Genomic DNA, 22,700 nt, shown 5'->3' on the forward strand with positions numbered 1-22,700 from the left:
TGAGCTGACAATACTGTGCAAAGATAGAGGTGGCGTAAGGCCAATTGAACTAGAAATTGAGAACTATTTGGAATACGCATCAAATGAATTTATTAAAAAATGATATAAACATGACGCAATTTACTTTTTAAATTAAACATAAATAATAAAAATATTATTATGTATTTTACTATTTTTTTTTTAATTCTTGTTGGAAAAATGAATCTTTTTTGCTAAATTCTTTTTATACTTATATAGTATCGATACTTTACTATGAACGTGGTATGCCTTGGTATATTTTCCAATGTAAAAGTTGTATTTTTTGGTCACATTGTTCGTCACCCCAATTGTGTGCGTCTATTGCGGTTGCTGCATTTTCAATATTCATTTTCGCCGTGAAACTGTGCATCAAATTAAATAAAAGCATAAAAAAAGCGTTGCACAATGAACACATTGGGTCCTAAAAAGGACGGAAGTCCTAATATTGACTTTTTCCAATCGCCAGAGACGCTGCAAGGCTTTGAGTCGATACGCCAATGGCTACAAAAGAATTGTAAAAAAGGTGAGTACAACGCCAGCGCCGCCGCCGCTATAAGCGAAAACAAAAATGGCGCTCCATGCAAACACATCGAAAACACAACAATTTACATGAATATTTTGCTTGTAGTATTTGGCGCACAGCTCGGAGCCGATTACAAAGGAATCGTTGGCACAATTGCTTATACTATTTCTGCAATATGTAGAAGCAAAATTGGGAAAGAACTCTGCCGAACCGCCGGCGACGAGAATTCCGGTAAGTGTACGCAGTGTTGGGGGAGGGGAAACAGGGTGTTTTGGGTGTGCAAAATGTTTTGTATGTACACGCGCGCAAGAGCAAGAGAGATGTGTGCGTGAGGTGACACGACAGCCCAATTGTATTTCATCTGCGAACAACATTGCTGCCTTGCTGCGGAAATGGATTGTACTGATATATAAGTTTATTTTGAACTTCTCGCATCTTATATTGAAGGCGCCTACGTGGCATACAATAATATTGGGATGTTATTTTAATAAATTAATGAATGAATTAATAAAATAATTATACAATTAATATTAATTCAATTTTATTTATTTACAGATGCGGTGTTTTCTTGACTTCAAGCAAGGCGGTGGCCTCTGTATCATTTTCTCGACAATGTTTCGCTTCCGCGCCGAACAACGCGGCAAGAAGTTCGACTTTTCTATTGGCAAGAATCCCACACGTAAGGATCCCAACATCCAGCTGTTAATCGAAATCGAACAGGCGCTCGTGGAAGCTGATCTCTATCGCATACCCTACATTTATATTCGGCCTGAGATTGAGAAGTCGTTTGAATCGCGTCTACGTGAAATTCTCGACAACCGTCGTGTGGAGATTGTTACCGATGAGGAGGATGCCACCCATATTGTCTATCCCGTTGTGGATCCTCATCCGGATGAGTATGCTCGACCCATCTTCAAGCGAGGCAATCATGTGATGTTGCATTGGTATTATTTTCCCGAGTCCTACGATTCGTGGACGCTGAATAGTTTCGACTTGCCGGATAATATACCTGAGAATCCGGAATCGCCTGCAGAACGTTGGCGTGTTGCTGCAACTTGGATATTGGATCTGGAGCAGTACAACGAGTGGATGGCTGAAGAGGATTACGAGGTGGATGAGATGGGCAAAAAGAAAACGCACAAGCAGCGCATGTCCATAGACGACATTATGTCGTTTGGAGACGACAAAAAGAAACCTACGGCCAGCAGTGGAACTGGTAAACAAAAGCGTCGTCGCTCCCCTTCGCCCACAACATCCACGTCTACATCGAAACCGGGCAAACGAAAGCGTTCGCCGGCCGTTATACACAAGAAGTCGCGCAACGATGACGACGACGAGGATCTAACACGTGATCTAGACGATCCGCCAGCTGAGCCCAACATTCAGGAGGTGCATAAGGCAACCCACTCGGCACTGCAATCAACTGCCAGCCCCGCACCAGGTGGCAAATCACGAGCTGACAACGATATGATGCCCATCAAGGGTAAGTCTATTGAAAATTCTTTATCCTCTACATATTTATTAATTACAATTAAACAGGTGGCACCATGACCGACTTAGATGATGAAATGACAGGCGGCAGCGCTGCCCAGGCAATGTCCACGGGCGATGGCGACAATTCGCAGACGGGCAAGACCAGCGACAACAGCAACACGCAAGAGTTCTCATCGTCGGCCAAAGAGGACATGGAGGACAATGTGACCGAGCAGACTCATCACATTATTGTGCCCTCGTACTCGGCCTGGTTCGACTACAACTCGATTCATGTCATCGAGAAGCGCGCCATGCCCGAGTTCTTCAACAGCAAAAAACAAATCGAAGACCCCCCGAGATCTACATGGCCTATCGCAACTTTATGATTGACACTTACAGGTGAGTAACACTTACTATCGAATATCTGCAATTTAATTTAACTCTTATCTCACTTTGTAGGTTAAATCCCACAGAGTACTTGACCAGCACCGCCTGTCGTCGCAATTTAGCCGGCGATGTGTGCGCTATAATGCGTGTGCACGCCTTCTTAGAGCAGTGGGGTCTGATCAACTACCAGATCGATGCCGATTTGCGTCCCACACCCATGGGACCGCCGCCCACTTCGCACTTTCACATACTATCGGATACGCCGTCAGGTTTGCAGGCAATCAATCCGCAGAAGACGCAACAACCATCGGCAGCCAAGACGCTGCTCGATCTCGACAAGAAGCCACTGGGCAAAGACGCTAGTGGCGTCTTGGAGTGCGACAAGGCTGCTGGTGGATTGGGCGGCATCAAGACGGAAGCACTTGAGAATGGTGCTGCTGGCGGTTTGTCCTCTGGCGTCAGTCAGTTTGGCCTCAAGTTGGATCAGTATGCCAAGAAACCGGCAGCCATGAAGAATCGCACAGCAGCGAGCATGGCACGCGAGTGGACCGATCAGGAAACGCTGCTGCTACTCGAAGGTCTCGAGATGCACAAGGACGACTGGAATAAGGTGTGCGAACACGTCGGCACACGCACTCAGGACGAGTGCATCTTGCACTTTTTGCGTTTACCCATTGAGGATCCGTATCTGGAGGATGATGGCGGTTTCCTTGGCCCACTTGGCTGCCAGCCAATTCCGTTTAGCAAATCTGGCAATCCCATTATGTCGACCGTGGCCTTTTTGGCATCTGTTGTCGACCCACGCGTCGCTGCTGCTGCTGCCAAGGCAGCAATGGAGGAATTTGCCGCCATCAAGGTGAGTTACTACTATTTCAAACTGTATTACTAGTTTATTGATATGATTGCTTGTAGGACGAGGTGCCAGCAACCATTATGGATAACCATATGAAGAATGTAGAGAAAGCTTCGTCGGGCGGCAAATTTAATCCAAACTTTGGTCTGGCTAACAGCGGCATTGCCGGCACAGGCAACGACAAGGACGATGACGAGTCGAAGGAGGGCAACAACAGCAGCAGCTCGGCGTCGGTCGCCAATGACGAGGAGATGAAGGATCTAAGCAAGAAAGACGGTAAGCCAAGCAATTCTATTATTATTACTCAGAAAGAAGACCACTATTTGTTATAGCAATAGCCCAAGTAATATTATTTTGTGTTGGTCCGATTGTTAGCATTTTGTAAACGTGAAGAAACATTTTAGTTTATATTTTGATTAATATTTCTTTTATTTACAAAATTATGAACCATTTACGATGACGAACGATTGATTATTTGGCCAATTGTATTGCGTTATTGGGTTATTTGCCATTTGGTATTTGCGTTGCCTTTGCGTTTTGTTTAAACCAAACGAAAAAAAAGCCACAGATGAGGCAAAGTCCAAAGACAAAACGAAAACGGATAAGCTCAACACAAACACAGACTCCACAAGTTCCACATCAACATCATCAACGACAACAACAACTACATCAGCTACAACAACAACAACGCCCATTACCAATAACACAGATAAAAAATCTAAAGATTCATCGTCGTCGTCGTTGGCCGGCGACAATGACAAAGCCAACAAAACTGAAAAAACGAGCAACGCCTCAAACAAATCGGCTTCCAACTCCTCACCCACAGAGTCTGGCTCCGGCACTGGAGATGTGGAGATCAAAACGGAGGACACAAGCGGCGATGGCGAGACCAAGGATGGCAGCAGCGATGCCAGCAGCGGTGGCGGCGGCACTGTCTCAACAGCTAACAAGGAGGGCGCCTTCAGCGAGAACAACATGCAAACGGCGGCGGCAGCTGCGCTCGCGTCGGCAGCCGTCAAGGCGAAACATTTGGCTGCACTGGAGGAGCGCAAGATCAAGTCACTGGTGGCACTGCTGGTGGAGACACAAATGAAGAAGTTGGAGATCAAGTTGAGGCACTTCGAGGAGCTGGAGGCCACCATGGAACGGGAACGTGAAGGCCTCGAGTATCAGCGACAACAGCTCATTACCGAGCGCCAGCAATTCCATTTGGAGCAGTTGAAGGCTGCCGAGTTCCGAGCACGCCAGCAGGCGCATCATCGCCTGCAACAGGAGCTGCAACAACAGGGCCAAGCAGCCGCTGCCGCCGGATCCATATTGATGCAACCCCAGCAGCAGCAGCAGCAACAACAGCAGCAGCAGCCACAAACCTTACCGCCGCCGGCGCCGCATCATCATCAACAGCAAGCGCCACAATCGGTGGCAGGGCATCCGCATCAGCCGCAGCTGCAGCCGCAACAACTTGCGGCTCCATCAGCGCAACAGCATCAGCCGTTGCCACCGCATATAGCAGCAGCTGGTGCACCGCCCAATGGAGCACCATTCGCGGCGCCGCCAATTGCACCCACTGTGGTTTCAGCGCCAGCGCCAACAACGGCAACAGCCGAGCAACCTGTTGCAACTGTGGCACCAGCTCAGGCCACGCCCACGCCCATGGGTAAGTTAACAATCTAGAATTGGTGATTCGAATGAGATAACAAAAATATTAAATTTTGCAGACACTACACCGCCAGCTAATGCACCGCCAGTTGCTGTTGCCGATGCTGCTGCTGCTGCCGCCAGCGTGACAGCAATTGCTCCAAATGCAGCACCTGCTCCTAGCATTCCAGCGGCCACTGTTGCTGCAGCTGCTGCACCAGCACCTCCTTCATCTTAAAGGCTAATCGTAGGCATCTGGAACATCTTCTCTTTAGATTTTAAGTTGCAAGCTCTCAGTATCTTATTGTATACTCTTCTTGTCTCTCCCGTTTTATCCTCAACTCACCATAATGTCTGCTCCCGCTTCAGATCCCCCTTTTGATTAGTGTACTTATGTATTTTGTTGTAGTCCTGAGATGGCGATAGTCATCTCCACTCCACGTCGCCCCTTTCAATACTTACAGAATTTTGAACCAAGTTTCAAACACAAAAAACCCGCATTAAAATAAAGTCTATTCATATGTATGAAAATGTGTGTTTGATTTTTAATTTGTACATTTAACCCTTAAGTTTGGACCCGATACAGTTTATGCTTCTGGTGGAAGATATATGATTTAAATGTATTTGAATGGAATCGAGAACCAAACGAAGGACCAACTTGTCACCTTTATGTAATAGACCCAAAATGAAACTTTATTTTATTTTAGTTATCTTTAAATCGATCCCTTTTTATTTTGAAATGTAATTCAATGAAATGAACAATTATTTTTGCTTAAGCATTTTGAGGATCAATGCAATACTGAAAAAATCAGTTATTTGTAGAAGTTACCACAAACAATTATACATTTAGCATTCAAGAAATTAATATAATTCATTATTAATGAACTACAAATTCGATTACTTATGATAAGAGAACTCGTCTTCACATTCTGTTTCCAGGCTCCATACTTTTCTATCAATTCAAAGACATACAAGGTAAGCTTTTATTTTAGAAGTTTGCACAAAAAAAACTTGTGGCAGTAGTTATTTTAATTAAATTCTAAATTTAGCATTCGAGCAATTAATGTAATTCATTCTTAAAGAAAACTAAACATACATATAAAAGGCATTATACGTATAATTATAGTAAGTAGCATAATCTATACACTACGTGGAAGTTGTGGCTACTCTTAGCATTCGCCTTCACTTTCTATGTCCGTTCTGTGGCCACCACTATCTGGACTACGTGGGAGACGTCTGAGGATATTGGGACGCTTGCGGGACGGAGGAAATGGCTTGCTCGTGTTTAGATCTTGGTTGGAGGGAGCACGCTTCAGATTTAGATTCACATTAATGTGCAGATTCTTCTCATTCTGGCTATTCTCACCGCAGTCCTCGGACATGCAGATGCGCGGCAAAGCCTCGCGTGAGACGTAGACGTTGGTGTTGTTGCCATTGCTCTTGAGACGTTGGACAGTGTTGTTACTCAGGTTCTGTAGCGCACGTTCCTCTAAGGGTTGCTCGCAGTGCAGCTTGCGGGCATATTCGGCCATCAGTCCAACATAGACACGATTATAAAAGCCAATAATATCGATGGGATCGTCGCCATCTCCCAAGTGCACAGAACGATAGAAGACGCTGCGAGCATGTGGCTGACGTCGATACTGCTGCAGAATGGTGCTAAAGCTGATGGGTTGCTGCGACTTGCGTTCACATAGATAGATGGCACATATGAGCAGCTGGTCGAGATGCCGCTCCTGCAGCAGCGCAACGCCATGTGCCACAATTGAGTGCTCCACCAAATGCCAGATGGTTGAGTAACTGCCAAGCAGCGAAAGTCCTTTGCAAAGGTAGTTTAAACGCTGCTGGGCCAACATATAGAACTTACGAAGACAAATGACCACAGCACTGGGCGCTATTGCAGCATTCTCCTGGCCATTGCTTACGCTCAGCTGGACGCTCCTGTAGCTGGGCAGCTCACCTTTCAGACGCCACAGCGGCGACTTCTTCCGCCAAATTAACGAGCTCAGGCATTCGTCTTCCACTTCGCGCAAGTGCTTGATGAGATCACGTGGCAGCAAGTCGCTGGCATGGCGCACAACCAACTCGATGATCTTCTGAAAATCGAAGGCATCGATGGCGAAACCATCGAGCAGCCATGGAAACTGCAACGTGGTGTTGTCGCCATCGTCAAACAAGTGCAGCACTAGCTGCAGGCAGCAGGCAATTAATGACGCATTGAAGCAACTCCGCGCTGTTATAAGCATCGTGACAATTTGAAACGTGGGGTTGCGACGCAGCTCGGCCTCTGCGATCTGTTCCAGCAGCATGTAATACAAACCACTTGCCAGCTGGAAGCGACACTCAGCTGTTTGCTTGGTCAATTGTGCGGCGCGCTCTAACTTGTGGCACATGTCACGAAGGGTTTTGTGCAGCAATTTGATCTCGTCCTGCTCGAGAAAATTGCTGACACAGCTGGGCAACGCTTTTGGCAGCTCCAAGGAGAGCAGCTGCGATAGATTTGAGATATCGTTGCCACCATTGCATTTGTTTTCGCCATTGTTTAGTTTCGTGGTCTCCTTGTGCTCCTTGTGCTTGAGCAGCACACGCTCGTCCATCTCGCTAATGTCGTTGACATGCTGCTTATAACTGCGATTCAGTGAGCACAAATTGATTTCCAGCAGTCCGTCTTTGATCAGTTCTCGCATATAACGATCGTTGCCCAGCAGTCGCTGATCCATAAACAGCGACATCATCGCCTTGTGAAAAAAGGCGTTCTTCATGATACGCGCACCCTTCTGCGGCAGCTCCGGCAGCAGTTGACAAATGGCATCTATGGCACTAAACTTGTTCAACATCTCGTTGTCAAAGTCGCTGTTGCGCCACTTGGCGGGCAACCCTGGAAAGTTGGTGTTGATAATGTCTGAGTTGCGCACCTCCAGAGCATTCACATAGACCAGCTCGAGGGCACAGATCAACACCTGGCAACCATTGATCAGATTGCTGGTGGCAAATGGCGGCAACTCGTTGCGCACCACAAGAAAAAGCAGCCAGCCAAACTCGTAGATCATCTGGTAGTGGGCACGACTTTCTGGTCCTTCGGGCTGCACATAAAGCTGTCTGAAGATGCGTTTATAATGCTGTAGCAGCAGAAGCGTAATCCCCAGGCGACGATTCAGCTCGATGATCTCTTGCTGAAACACAGAGGAGTTTTTGGCCATGCAATTCCAATGTTCCATGCGTTTAAAGAACTTTCCTATGTTCATGCCGAAGCAACTCAACACTTTCGTCAACGACATGTTCCAGCTTTGACTACGTGGCGCCTTCTCCGCCTCTGCATGTGACTCCACATCGTTGTCCTTGGAGTCCTGCTCTTGGCGCATGTCCTTCATTTTCGTTTGCTGCAGTTCGCTGTAGACGGCGCAGCAGAGCCAATCATCTGCTTCGCTGGAGAGCGCTCCATCTGCATTCAGTTTGTGAAACATTGTTGTTGCATGTTCCCAAATATCCGAATCTATTTGCAACTTGCGGCAATTTGCCGCAAAGCGTTGTAGGATCACGCCTTTCTCCTCGGTGTCCATTGTCGGTTTGCTGTGTCCTCTACAATTGAATTATGTTACAGCTTTCATACATCAGAAACAAATTGTTTACCTTTTTTATTGTTCTTAGTAATTTTGTAAATATTATTTTCATGTATTGTTTCGGCGCGAATCTTAAAATGCGACGCAGCGCGCTAAATGAGCGTTGGTCACACTACACCTTGTTATGTGCGTCCGAAATTAGTACAAAATATTTTTTAAAGTCCTTGCATGCTAGTTCTTTTACTATATATACGTGTCTATGCTAATGCATTTTATTTAAACTGCATCTAATTATAACAACAGCTAGATTTAAAATAATTGTATTTAATAAAAGTTTCGTTTCGCGGGTTGCTTATTAATTGCGACAGGTTGTGTGACCAAAGCACTTGAAACAATTACCCACGCTAGTTTAACAGCAACTTTACATGGATGGAATGTTAATAACACTTACTTCTGTTATTCAAGGTACCAGCACTGTTTTGGGTTAAACAGTGTGCAAACGTATGGGAATAAAATCAAAATATGTTGCGCCCCAATCGAGTATTACAAAGCGAGCAAACTCAATTGGTTTCCATAGAAAAACAACTGCTGCAGTTAATTCCTAAGATTCAAGAGGCATTAAATTCACTGAAGGTGAGAGCTTTAAACAATAAAAAACAATTTCATATTAATTTCAAGCTCATCAGGTGGAAGAGTTGCACTTAAAATCACAGTCAGTACAGCCAACAACAACACAAGGACTCCCAGCTGACTTAAATGTTAACGTTAACAGAGCTGGTACGCCAAACGATCAAATTAATAGTCAGCAAATCAACTTGGGATTGAGTCGTGTAAATGAATTGGGACAGTTTATGGAAGAAGACGAATCAGATTGATTCACGTTATGGGAAATTATTTAAAAGTAGTTTATTAAAAGATTGACAGTATGATTTACAACTAATTTGTAATTGAATTATATTAAATGAAAAGTATGCCAATTATAGATATTTTGGATATAAACTTAAATGAAACTACTAAAGCTATTGATTTATTTTATATATTGTACGCGTTCCTTCAAATCCGTTTTCTATCAACTTTTTAGTCAGATGATTCACCGCTACTCTCACGACGTTTTTTCTTCTTGGGCACCGCATTATTTGCCTGCTGATCACCAGCACTATCGCTGCTCTTGCTGCTGGAACTGGAAGCATCACTGTCGCTGCCACTGGAAGAGCCCGATTCGATATCTGATGAGCTATCATCTGAGTCTGAACTATCCGACGAATCGTCACTACTGGTGGAATCCGAATTGGATGAATCCGAGCTACTGCTGGAACTACTCGATGAACTAGATGATGACGAACTGACACTACGCCTTCGCTTTAACTTCGTTCGCTTCTCGCGATCTAAGCGTACGTCGATCACATTTGCATTTGTTGCCGGCAGAGCTACAGCTGCATTTGCGCTTTTCTCTTTCAAGTGTTTGCTCAATTGCTTTGTTCGCGAGCTGCGATGAACATACTTGCGCTTCTCCTTGCACTCATAGCTCCAATGTCCAAGATTCAGGCATTTCTGGCATCGAATGCCATTTGGAAAAGCCGCAGCTAATTTTGCCGAGCTGTTGAGAACACATTCGTTTAGTTGTTGTTTATGATTGTAAGTTTGTAAACATACCGCTGTTTTTGGGCTAGCTTGCGAGCTGCCAAGCCGACCAAAGTCATCCTTATATAATAATCTCTGAGTTTGTTTTTGGAGCCTATCTTGATTGTGATTCGAAATTACCTTAAATGCAAAATAATTGTAAAAACGTTTTGTTAGCACCTTTTTTTTGCCGCTCAGTGTAGCTGTAGATAAAAATGCATGTAATACTAAAATATACTGGAATATAATACTAGTTCACTCTTATAGTTCAACTAGTTCAATTTGATTGAAATGGGTCTTTTTTGGGCAATCTTACGGTCACATAGAACACAATATAATGATATTAGTTAATTTATTTGCAAACGGTTTTTAAACAATGCTTTTATTTTAGAGTTTATTTGTGTGCGCGGTTATGCACTATTACTATAAATCGCATCAGTTGATCGTTTTAATCCGTTTGTGTTAAGTGCATTTGCAGTTGCCGTAAATTTGTTGTTGCGAATTTTTGGCAACAGCAGCCAAAACAATAACAAAGCGATTATTGCATGCTGACTAAGTGAAGCGAAAGCTGAAGTCCAAAGACAATCACACAAACAAACACAGGTAACTAAACTAAGTGTTGTTATTGTTGCTACTTCATTTACTCATTAAGTAGTTTGCAGGTCCACCAACAAAATAATGAGCGAAGCGGATTCAACTGTCAGCATTGCGGGGCCAGCAAATGGCACTCGCTTCATGCCACCCGAGGAGCTAGCAATGCAATCATTGACCAAACAGCTGTTTAAATCAAGACTCTTTCGTGGCATTTACCTCGAGCGTTGCTTCGTGGAACAGTTGGGCGGCTACCGGGATGTTATAGCACTGCAATATACTGAGCGTGACCTAGAGAAACAGTTGCTGGGCAGCGCAGTGCAATTGCAAATGTTCTATCAACGTTTCGTGCCCAATATGTGGATTGGCATAACCAGGGGTAGCATTGGCACCTATAAGCACACACCACATCCCGCACAACTCGAGACATGTGTGTGGACAGAGCTAAGCGATTTGGCATTTGGCGAATACTGGTTCAGCATAAAGTCGATACGCTTTCGTGCCCAGGAAATTCAATTAAAACTGAAAATGATACGAGCCGTTGAACCGGAAGCAATGGCAACGCCACGACGTTCCTTGTCCTTGAGAAGACCGAGCAGCAACAGCAGGATACCCGCTATAACTGCCGGCGACAGTGCTGCACCTGAAAACCTTGTCACGGAGGAGCAACAAATGTCCTCAATTGGCCTAGAAGACTTTGTGCAAGTGCTGCAGCAATGGCGTCAATCAGTTGTAACGACAATATACGAATTTATGGCGCACGATGTCAACAAACGCAATATAATAGGAACCATACGCTTCCTGGGCCTGCTCCTTTTTTCGATCATGAGCGGCGCTGCTGTTGCCCTTCGTTTTATGGGCATTTTTGCCGTACGGTTTTTTATTCGAGATTAGCCGCTTTACACATACCGCGACACCAATTATTTTTAAACTGCTTGAGTTTATTAACAAGATAATTGGTGCATTTTTCATTCTAATCACGATGATGTGGAAGGATTTGGTTGTAAACCGTGGCGGGACTGGCCAACAACCAATGCCGCTGGAAGCGAACAATCGCTTCAAGAGTCTCACTTATACTCCCTCAGAGCCCCATCGACGTACTCCCCGCAACGCATCATCAAATTATCGGTAATCCCAGCTACATGTGTGTCGTCCAAATTGTTTAGTAAAATATACATTCTATATATATCAATCAGCATTTAGTCAGTACTGTAGATTCTGGGGATAATGTTTTCCTTTCAAATTGTGTTATTAGACTTAAAATAAAAAAACAACAAAAATGCCTTTCAGTTCCTTGGAATACGTTAGCGTTTGTAATATGGCAAACCTTTCAGATATTTCAATCAATATTTCTGCATCATTTTTAATGTGTATTTTACCAATTTCGTGAACAATCGCATACTTATTAAATGTATGCGTTAATTATTTGTGTATTGTTTGCATGTACTAACTGTATTTCTAGTAAATTGTATAAAATTGTTGGCAATAAAAATATATTAAAACGAAAATATGGATTTTATTAAAATGACTTTTGATCCTTTGAATTTCGGTTGTGGGAATCTCCAGACCTTTCTGAAATTGCATTAAATATATCTGGAGGTGTAAACAAATTGAAATATAAGCAATATATTTATTAATTTATTAAAGAACTGTGAACAATAAATATCAGATTAAATTTGAGAGATTGAAAGATACAAACCCGATCTGCGTTTGCCCAATAAATGAAAAGAATTGCGAGCTCAGTTTAGTTTTAATAGTTATACACTTTCATTTTATTACTTTACTTGATGTTATTCTCATTAAATTGTTGTCATATATATTTATGTATCTATATATGTATACTAGTATAATTTGTCGGTTTTGTCACTAAATTATACACAAATGATCTTGTTGTGTTTTAGTTTGTTCGTTTTCGCTTTCCTTTTTTTTTGTTATGGGTTGTTATGTTCTCCAAACTTTTGAATAGGGCTGTTTACCGATCGGCTGTATACTCCATATATAGGCATATATGTATGCGCTCTGTGTAATTACTTGACTTGACTTCAATTCAATTTTCTATGGCATTTAATGGGCTTGTGTGTTGTTGTTGCATTCATTCATTCATTGTGTCAAACTATTTGCAAATAAATCTCTGTCTAGATGTCATTGTATAGATCATAATTTGTTTTTTTTTTGTTGTTTTTTATTTTTATTATTAGTCAACTAAATTATATATATATATTTGTTTTGGTGATACTTTAATTAGTACATGTACATACATACATATTATATGTATAGTGTTTGGTTTTCAATTTTGGGTTTATTTTTTTTTATTATTTTTGCAATGTTATTGTATTGTATGTATATATATATATTTATGGAAATTGCTGCGTGTGTATTTTCTGTTGTTATTTGTTTTTATTTTTATTTATATTCTCATATGCAAATGCTTCAACGAACTTTGCTCATAACCTTTAATTAACGCATTTTCTTATCTTTTCTTTTTTTTTGGGTTTCAATAATAAGTATGTAAATTGTATGCAGACATTAAAATATGTGTTAATGCTTGGATTTGGATTTTATTTGAGTTTTGATATACTGTAAAACACGTTGTCAACATTACATTATTTGTCATTCATTATTATTAATATTATATATATATTGTTTTCTTTTATAATTATATATTATAATTATATTTGCTTTAGACTTGTGGTTAGGTTTCGGGTTTTAATTGCCAACTTGTTTAAAAACGCACAAAGTAAATTTCAATTTAAAATATGTTTAGTTTTTTTTTTGTTCAACACTTGCTCGTTATTTATTTGTTGTAAATACTTTGCATTTGTTAAAAAGTAAAATGTTTAATATACATACAGCATCAGTTAAATGTCGTAACGTGTTATTAACTTTGACCTTTCATACCTTCCATGTGTTATTATCATCATCTGCTAACAAATAATTTCACATTTATAGCGATATTTCATATTCATATTTCATTTAACATGTCCTTGTGTCTGCTGAAAATAATTTGCTTTTTAACAATTAGTTAGACATTTAGAGCAAAAACATTGATAATATAGATTGTTTTTATTTGTTTTGTTTTTTGTTTTTTTTGTCCTTTCCATCGTCTTTCTTTCAATTTATGCATAAAAATTTGTCTAGTGAAATATATATGTAAATATATATATTTGTTTTAAAGGTTTTGAACTGCTTATTGTTTATAATTGCGATTTTGTTATTTGTATTCTTTCTTAATTGCATTTTTCATTTCATTTCTTAAACGTGATGTTCCGATTTAATTATTATTGTTTTTGGCATTTATCTTTAAAGGAATACATATTTGTGTGTTTTGCTGAATTAGAATAGTTATTAAAACTTGGTGAAAAATATACAAATAGAATAGGACGAAAATTATAAGCATTTGATTCAAAAGCGTGCCAAAGTTTTGCGATAATACTCGTAAATTGTTGATCAAAAACACAAATCTATTTTCTTTGCCAAATGATAAAAAGTGTCAATAAAAACTATAACCAAGTGAACTTTGAAATAAAATATTGAGTTTACTTCATTATTTATTTATTTTTTTTTTTTAATATATTTTTTTATTATTCATTTTATATTAATATCTTTACATAGTACATATAGTGTATATATATATTTATATATATTATACATATATCTATATATTTATAATAATAATTTTTTACACATTAAATTCAAATGCATTAATTTATCTGTATCTGTATATATATGTATATATATATAATTTATTTATAAATATAAATAACAAAATGTTTCCCTTTGAAGCTTTTTATATCCATTTTCATGAAATTGTTATTTTTTCCATTTTTTTCTTCTTTGTAATTTAATTTATGTTTCATTACTATATTTAAATACGAATTATACGTTCTTTAATTATAGTTTAACCAGTTTGTCTGTTGTTGTTTTTTTTGTTGTTTGTTTTAGCTTGGAGTTTGTGTACATACTTTTATTTGCATTTATGTATAGTTAACTGTTGCCATTTTTTCGTGTGCTGAACAATTGGCGAAAGTTCCCGTAACGCTAGCAACTCATCATCCCACTTCACATCGTGGGCGTGGTCGTGGGCGTGGGGGGAGGTGACAACAGGAAAAGAAAAGGATAATCTTGACATTCGGATTGGGTGATTGATATCATTTGAATTAGCCAATTGATTGAATTAATACATATTTGGGTTTTAGTGTCTTATATCATCTTGTAAGGTAACTCAATAAAATTCATTGCTTTTGGCCCAAATCTCAACCAACTTTTCCAATACGATCCGAGGCACATTCTATTTACATTTGGGAATCTTTTACGCCAACACTAGAAGAGCGTAAAGAATGCCTCGTCTCATTGATAGCCCAACATTGTGCGTTTTAGGCACTTCAAAGTTCTGTGTTGTTGTTGTCATTGTTATTGTTATCGTTATTGTTGGTTGTCGATAGGTTAGATATGGTATAGGTACGAGATAAGGTTACATACCCAATAATGAGAGTAGTAATACAAACGAGTAGGTAAGTAAGTTAAGTAAGTAGTAAAAAAGAAACAAAGGAGAGTAGAAAGGAGGAATGGAAAGAAAAGTTAAGTTATAAACTTAGAGCCAACTTAGAAGAAACTACGATATAAGCTCTTAATTACTTTAAATCATCGGTATCCTCAATTAAATCGGCATACTCCTCCCAATCGTTGTTAGACGAACGTGTGCGCAAATTCGATATTGTCGGTTCCTCATCCTCGTCCTCGTCCTCGCCATCGACGTTTTTATTGCGTCCGCCGCCGGTGCCTCCTTCGTCGACAACCTCGTAGTCCTTAAGTTCAGCCTCCAAGTCCTTTTCCCATTGTTCCTCTGTTGAAGATGTATCAAACTGACGATTACTATGTGTGTGGCTTTATCTTATTAGCTTAAGTATACGACAGTTAGGTTGCATACTACATAGAACCATACATAAGTTGTATGTTAAGTATGCATACATATGGATATATAGTAGTTTTTTTTAGTTTAATTTAGGCATACTTATAAAATAGCATACATAGTGGCATATCATAAGTAATATATTCTTTTTTTTGTAAGTTTGGATTAAAGGTTCTAGCAAGCAAGTTTTAATTTAGTGACGACCCTCCAAGCAAGTACATGGTTTCTCAATGATCTTTACCTTCCGAGACTAATCGCGTGTCAAACTCGTATAACTAAGGCATAGATTTTCACAGACTGTTATTCGCTTTGGTATTCGCACCGTAACTGAAAAGTAATCGTCTACAAAAGTTGGAAATTCTCTTTAGTACGCTTTAATACTTGACACCATAGCCAATATTATACTATACTCTTTGAAGAGTCAGCGTGCAAAACCAACGCACCAAATACAATAGTATAGAGAAGTAGTTAAGAGTGAACTCACATAAGAGGATACTTTGCGTTTATCCTCTACCATGACTTGCTTGTTGTCCTCACACCAAATCAAGTGCCAAAGCAGTAAATCTCACTTATGACACCGCAATAATAATAATAATAATAAGAATAAGAATAATCATAATAAGTAGATATACATTTGTAAGTAAAAAAAAACATTATGAAATCAATATTTAGTGTGTATTTACAGCATATGTAACACGTAAATCAAAAGCAAGCCAAATATATTCTATACATTTACTTGTAATATAAATATTTACTTATACAAAGCACGCCAAATATATATGAACTCAACTGGAAGCTATTTAAAAATTGCAATAATTACTGAATCAAATGATAACTAAAGCAGTTCTGTACAACAATTAAAATTCTTAATGTGTTCGTTCGTATATGGACAGACTGACTTACGTTCTTAGTCTTAGAGAGGGAAGAATTTCTTGTGTGTATTTTGAATTTATATCTCTTGATTTTGTGTGGTGAGTTATATTACACATATAAGTTAAAAAATTTCAATTTCGGAATGTTTAAATCTTACAAATCGTCTTTTGGGCAATTAAAAAAGCATAGATTTTGTTTGTGAGAAGTATTTGGATTAAAGGTTTAATTTGGAAAAGTTCCCATCGACGATGTTTAAAAAGCAAATACGTCTTGAAATGATATAAGAAATGTAAGCTTGCAAACAACTACATTCGAAATTCTAGTTGAATATTTTTGTATAAAACATAAAAAATAAACTGACCATTTATACGAATACGAATAGCCATCAAACATATAGACACAACAATATTAAATATGTTTACGGACACTGACAACAGCGATAAGAAATAAAATTGATATTTTCGACAACTATTTTGCTCAACACAAATTTTATGCAATTGAAAATCAACAACAAAACATTGAAACATTTTATGATATTTTTTTTTTTTTTTTTTAGATTTTTTATATAAGTGAAAATTTGTTTGTTTGAACCAACAATTTCTAACTTACCACACAAAATTTTGTTTCAGTTTTTTTAAGTAACGTTTTTGTTTTCTTTTGCTTTTCGGTTTATATAAATAATGCGTTTTGTTTAAATTTTTGTCAAGAGAATATTTTATATATGTATATATAATTTGGTTTCTTGCATTTCGTTTTTGTTTTTTTTTCTTTGTATATCGTTTAACATTTTCTTTTTAGTTGTTGTTTTTTTTTATTTTTGTCATGTGGGCAATTTTGCTTGCGTTTGGGTTTTATTTTGTTAGTTTGGTTTTTTTTTTTTTTTTTTTTGGTTTTTGAATTTAGCGTTTATCCATTCAATCTTCTGCAAGATGATTTGAGAACAAATTAAGAAATACATGAAAAAATAAATGTTTGTTAAATGTTTTCAATACAACAATTTATAGTTCGACTAATATTAAGAATTTGGTTGTCTTTCTTTTTTTGTTTTTGTTTTTGGTATTGGTATTAATTCTATTCTTTTTGAAGTGTTCTGTGTTAATGTTTGGGAGCAATTCATGGTGCGGTGGTGGGGTGGTGGTGTCAAAGAGGAAAACGCGATTTGGTTGGGTTTAATCGAAATGAAATTAGGCCGAAATAGTGGGGGAGAATACTAAGAATGAAAGAATATGTTCAAAATAATAATAGTAATAGATATATATGTATATATATATATAGTTATATATAAATTACAAACGTTTTTCGTTGTATAATAATATAGATTTGTATAGCGAATTATTGAAAATTAAATCGAAAATGCAATTGAATAAAGAAGCACGAAATTGTAAAGAGTTTGATCAATAATAAGAATTTGTATCATTTTGTTTATACTCAACTTGTTCATAATTGATTTGTGGCTAGTGCACAAGTTAATTGATATTAATGTATTATCTTTTACATTGTTATAAGTAGAAGTAGATCATAGATACTTAAGTGAAAATTATTTGATTTCATTTTTTGCATTATACTTATATTTTTTGTTGATGTATTTATAATTAATTTCATTTTAATATTTTGTATGCTAGTTAGAAAAGAATGGCAACAATAGATTAGACCAGACTTGAGCTGTCCGCTTGTTATTTGTTATGTTATCTATGTATAGTATAAATTTCATATTGAATTTATTGATAGTTTATTATCCATAAGTTGCAATAGGTTTGTATACTCATTTATGGGGTTGTTGTTGCTTTCATTTCAATTGAGATTTTTCTTGATGTTTTTTTTGTTTGTTTGTTTAATAATTAAATGCCAGAGCTTTGGATTGTATATTGTTAGTATATTGTTAGTATTTTGACAATAAAGAAAACGATTTGACAAAAATGTAATTTACACAAAAGAAAGAAACAGAGCAGAGGAGAAAAAGAGAATTGTTTGGTTTTTACACTTTGTTTTGTACACACATTTTTCGATAAGAGTGAGTTTGCATTTGTATTTTGTTGTTTGGTATATTTTATGGGTATTTTGTCATTGAAATATATTTACTTGTAAGTTTAGATTTGAGCAATATAAAAATAAATATTAAGTGGGCATTATGAATGGTTAGAAACGAAACTTAAACTTGTACGCAGCCAAACAGTTGGAAATGTGGCAATGGAAACAGGCAAAATGGCAAAAGGAAAGAAAAACCTGATATTGAAATGACAATTACGAATACGAAGACGAATACGAATACTATATATCATATATGTATGATATGTGACACCATGGAGCATGTTATCTAAATGACGTGTAATGCTGCCCATGTGTTGGACGAAGCTTCATATCTTTTTAGTTACCTATGCTACTCGTAAATTGATTGTGCCATTCCGGAATATGTTTACGTACTATATTGATTCAGTGCATCTGACGACCTATTGACCTACAACATTTCGTTAGTCTAGTTTATTCAATTTTAAGAACTCTTCGTCTTTCTATTTATTGCAATTAAGCCACATGATTCGACATGAAAATCAATCGATGTTCTACTTTTTTGCATATGTTTATGTATATGTTTGTGTAGGTGTGTGTATGGGTATGTGTGTGTTTTATACGATGTTGACAGGTTGGATGCAGACTCAATAGAAATTGCAGCTTAATGAATAAGTAAGACGAATTTCAAAGCGAATGCATGGAACCTAAAATGTATGTACAAAATGTGGAAATATTAAAATATAATAGTAAGCAAAACGAACGAGATTATATAACGAGTATGCCGTGTACCTCAATTGAGAATTATCAAGGGATTATAATTCTTGAATAAATGTGTATTTGATTTGAGTAATCCAATTATTGAGGCATACAACAGAGTAGTTTAAGGAGCTTAGTAAAAACAAACAAAAAAACGAAATCAAATTGTATGTTACAATTAACTTAGGGAAATAATAATCTAATTTGCAAACTAAAACCTCTTACCATCGTTGTTGCTGGCAAGCGCCTGTTGGGTCATGCTGTCAATGCCCAATTTGCGCATACCATCTTTTATTTCAGCCAAATCGGTTTCGTTTGATGTTTGAAATTCATCTGAAACGAACTCGGACTCGGAGATTTTTGTTGAGAGACTTTTCTTGTCACTCTCTTTAAGCTCTTCGGCCGCCTTAATCTCAATGACAGGCTTTGGCTGGTCAAAGACAGCGCCTCCTTGGGCCGCTTGTTTAGTTTCATTGCTTGTCTCACTTTGGACAACTGTGCCAGACTTTTTGTCAATCTTTGCATTATCTGCCTGAATTTTGGCTGATTTCATTCGATGTTTTTTTTAAGTTTGAGTCATGTGCAACATATTTATATTTATTGTACATTTTTTTGTTGTTTAAATTTGGTGTTTCAAATTATTATAAGATACATGAAAAGAAAAATTAAGAAATAAAAAAGGTAATTTTAGATAATCAACATAAAAAAGGGATACGATGTGAAAGGGGCGTTTGAAAGGCGATTTTTGATTATTGACTTCGAGAGGATCTTAAATACGCGACGAGGTGAAGAGACGAGCGAAACGATTATGAGAAAATGAGAACCGAAACGATACTAAAAACTAAACAAAATTAGGAATCTGATCGGTGGCCCAGGCGACAAAAGCCGGTGCAGCTGAAGGACAATCACAACTCATAACCATAACTGAAACTGAATTGGAACTGAGGAGAACACAAAACCGAAACTTAAGGTTCAGAGCATTTACTTTAAGGCGGTGTAATACAGACGCTAGCCGAAAGTTAGTTAGTAGAACGAGATAACTAAAAATGAAAAGAACTAAAAGGGAGGCGTGTCCCCAAGTAGAACTAGTTGAGAATCGTAAATCATAAGGAGAACAGGCGCGTGTGTGTGAAAAGAAAATTGGTATCGAAATCATAAATGAAAACTTAGACTTAAGATAGAGAGGTTAATAGAGATTGATAGACTGTTTTAAGTTAAAGAGCGCGCGAGTAGCGAGTGTTTGTATGTGAGAGATAGAGATTGCAAGGTAGAGACAGAGATAGAGATAGAGAGAGAGAGAGAGAGCTAGACAGTTTACAGAGAGAAAGATACTGAAGTGGCAAGCGCAAGGAAATCATAAACTTGGCCGCTTTCACGCGTTTCAACGGCAACGCGTCTCAATTATGGAATGTTTTCTTGGGTCTTCGGTGTGAAAGCTGTGAAAGCTGATGCTGCTGCTGCTGCAGGGGAATCAATGACAACGAACTTACCATCTTCACCGCTGGAAGCCTGGCCCACACCATCAGCGCCCAAAGTGCCAAGCTCGGCGGCCTGAATGATTAGTGAGACGCGATAGAAATAATTCCTCCAGAAGTTCTCCTCAGTGATGCTGCGCGGATGTAAAATTGATATATAATTACAAATAAAATTTATTGAAAATGCTCATGCTACTCACATCTTGGGCACCAATTCGAAACGCATCGTTTCGAGTGCCTTATCCTCGGCCATAATGGCTATGGCAGTGGGATATGCGGTGTCATAGCTAAACTCAAAGTCCACGCCGGCTGGCGGGGCACGCACAAAGTTGCGACGATCCTGTGACAAGCCCAAAATTTCCTCCTTGATCTTTGACTCATTGGCATGGCCAATCCAGGGAGCAGCTCCATTGCCAGCGCCGCCTTGACCCTTAATGAATGCCTCCTGCTCCTTGTTGAATGAGTCGAGAATGGTCTGAAAATGGAGGATTAATTCATCAAATGAACTTATGGAAAAGTACAAATGTTGTACTCACATTATCCTTGACTGTTTCCTTGATCTTGCTGCCAGCCTTGCTGATGGCCGATGACAAGAACGAGCCAAAATGTTTGGCCTGTTGAGTTACTTTTGTGGTAACTGTCGGAGCGAGTAAGATTTCGAATTATTATAAATTGTTGCATTATATATTTGATGTTAAGTAAAAGTGGTTGCATCTAACTAACGCAGTCAACCAAAATTGCAAAGACTACAAAGTAAACGTTGTTGGAGGTGAGAATAAATAGACTAAGTGACTAAGTAAAATAGAAGATAATGCAAATATATCAAGTTGATACAACTATTTGGTTGGGGGAAGTATAATTGCTACGGGTTGTAAATGCATTTCATGTATGTAGTAACCTGTCACCGCTTTCTATTATTTTATTATTTATCTCAGATTGTTTTTGACTTTTTGCTTTGACAATTTGCAATTTAGTTCAGTTGACATTGAATCGACATTTATATTGTTGTAATTTTTTCTTTTTTTTGTTACCAATCAAACTGTGACACGTACTTTTCACTTCATCGCCCTTACCCTGTCCAATTTGACCCTCATCTCCAGTGGGCGTGCCGCCGCCTGATGCTGGATGCGAATCGGCGCCCTCAGTAGCGCTGTAATTACAAATTGCGTCAGCGTGCAAATGAGAGAGGATAACCAGAGCAAGAAAGAGACGGGGAGAGAGAGAGAGAAGAAGAGAGCAAAAATAAGCTTGTGTCATTTTTAGGGTAGCGAAGTTTTTTCAGAGTAAACATTTATACATAAATATCATATATATATAGTATTGGATATCTGGTGTGGATATTGCAATTGAGAACAATAGTCAACATGCAGCATGCAACACCAAAACCAAACTCCAATTCAAATTCGAGGTATTCCAGCAATTCACATATTCATATTGATTTCAAGTGCATGCGTTGCAAATTAATAAAAAACCCTTCAGATAACATTCAATATTATCATAGACCAAGTTGGCAACTGCAATCTAAGTAAATTTAATTCTATGCAATAAATATTGGGACGATCTGGGTAATTCTTTGGCGCAAATGTCGCATGCGACACTATTCGAAGTGAATATGTATCTTATAGCAATTTTATTAAAGCTAAGTATGATCTTAATACATCTACATATATTTTTTTGAGATAACAGAAATGAATATTAGTTGCTTTGGCTGACAATTTGGTATATTGTGCACTGTATAGTATATCTTTAATATAGTGAATGTCAACATACCAAATATGCTATTTGGCATAATACCGAAATATTTTGCTTTTATTCAAAATAGTTAGCGGATATCTCACAGTCGAGCAAACTCGACTAAAGATTTTTTACTTGTTAGTATATACATTGGTCTAGATGACAATCAGGTATATTTTGATCTTTGTGGTATATGTAGATATACCAAATATTATCTTCGATATATTTAAGTATTTTAGCGGTATATTTTCGATATTTTCTGGTTTTATTGAAAATGAGTAAC

General features: G+C 38.2%; 6 protein-coding genes across 20 annotated transcripts in view; 3 read left to right on the forward strand and 3 right to left on the reverse strand.

The window, feature by feature from the left end:
• Positions 1-304: 304 nt before the first annotated feature.
• LOC133835587 (SWI/SNF complex subunit SMARCC1) lies at positions 305-5,423 on the forward strand. Its single transcript, XM_062265581.1, is given in 9 exon segments — positions 305-538; positions 645-772; positions 1,097-2,024; positions 2,081-2,355; positions 2,358-2,413; positions 2,474-3,257; positions 3,314-3,530; positions 3,823-4,911; positions 4,973-5,423. Coding segments are annotated over 9 exon segments (3,750 nt in total). The 5' UTR covers positions 305-423; the 3' UTR covers positions 5,131-5,423.
• A 209-nt stretch (positions 5,424-5,632) lies between these two features.
• LOC133835589 (retinoblastoma family protein) lies at positions 5,633-8,813 on the reverse strand. Its single transcript, XM_062265583.1, has 2 exons — positions 8,523-8,813; positions 5,633-8,471 (listed from the first exon to the last, which is right to left on the reverse strand). The coding sequence occupies exon 2, from the start codon at positions 8,450-8,452 to the stop codon at positions 6,062-6,064; it is 2,391 nt and encodes a 796-aa protein (XP_062121567.1). The 5' UTR covers positions 8,453-8,471; positions 8,523-8,813; the 3' UTR covers positions 5,633-6,061.
• Positions 8,814-8,904: 91 nt separating this feature from the next.
• Positions 8,905-9,462, forward strand: LOC133835597 (uncharacterized). Its single transcript, XM_062265606.1, has 2 exons — positions 8,905-9,085; positions 9,139-9,462. Exons 1-2 carry the CDS (start codon positions 8,975-8,977, stop codon positions 9,325-9,327), a joined length of 300 nt encoding a protein of 99 aa, XP_062121590.1. The 5' UTR covers positions 8,905-8,974; the 3' UTR covers positions 9,328-9,462.
• On the reverse strand, positions 9,377-10,272 carry LOC133835596 (zinc finger CCHC domain-containing protein 10). Its single transcript, XM_062265605.1, has 2 exons — positions 10,106-10,272; positions 9,377-10,049 (listed from the first exon to the last, which is right to left on the reverse strand). The coding sequence occupies exons 1-2, from the start codon at positions 10,150-10,152 to the stop codon at positions 9,530-9,532; spliced, it is 567 nt and encodes a 188-aa protein (XP_062121589.1). The 5' UTR covers positions 10,153-10,272; the 3' UTR covers positions 9,377-9,529.
• Positions 10,273-10,397: 125 nt separating this feature from the next.
• Positions 10,398-12,660, forward strand: LOC133835593 (uncharacterized). The gene is given in 3 exon segments (XM_062265602.1): positions 10,398-10,675; positions 10,735-11,539; positions 11,541-12,660. Coding segments are annotated over 2 exon segments (1,044 nt in total). The 5' UTR covers positions 10,398-10,675; positions 10,735-10,750; the 3' UTR covers positions 11,796-12,660.
• A 135-nt stretch (positions 12,661-12,795) lies between these two features.
• LOC133835590 (synapse-associated protein of 47 kDa) overlaps positions 12,796-22,700 on the reverse strand; it is a 36,335-nt gene continuing 26,430 nt past the window's right edge. For 4 of the 15 annotated variants that reach the window (XM_062265593.1, XM_062265589.1, XM_062265592.1 and 1 more), the window contains 7 exons: positions 21,757-21,833; positions 21,220-21,320; positions 20,884-21,158; positions 20,699-20,817; positions 19,434-19,751; positions 15,299-15,506; positions 12,796-15,053 (listed from right to left, as the gene is read on the reverse strand). In XM_062265593.1, the coding sequence (XP_062121577.1) occupies positions 15,011-15,053; positions 15,299-15,506; positions 19,434-19,751; positions 20,699-20,817; positions 20,884-21,158; positions 21,220-21,320; positions 21,757-21,833 (1,141 nt within the window). In that variant the 3' untranslated portion in view covers positions 12,796-15,010. Of the gene's footprint in view, positions 15,507-17,197; positions 17,368-17,878; positions 18,297-19,433; positions 19,752-20,698; positions 20,818-20,883; positions 21,159-21,219; positions 21,321-21,735; positions 21,834-22,700 lie in introns of those variants that run through there. The other 11 variants (XM_062265587.1, XM_062265591.1, XM_062265585.1 and 8 more) reach the window with 7 other exon arrangements.

Source organism: Drosophila sulfurigaster, chromosome 2R, assembly GCF_023558435.1.
Source record: "Drosophila sulfurigaster albostrigata strain 15112-1811.04 chromosome 2R, ASM2355843v2, whole genome shotgun sequence".
Lineage (NCBI taxonomy): Eukaryota > Metazoa > Arthropoda > Insecta > Diptera > Drosophilidae > Drosophila > Drosophila sulfurigaster.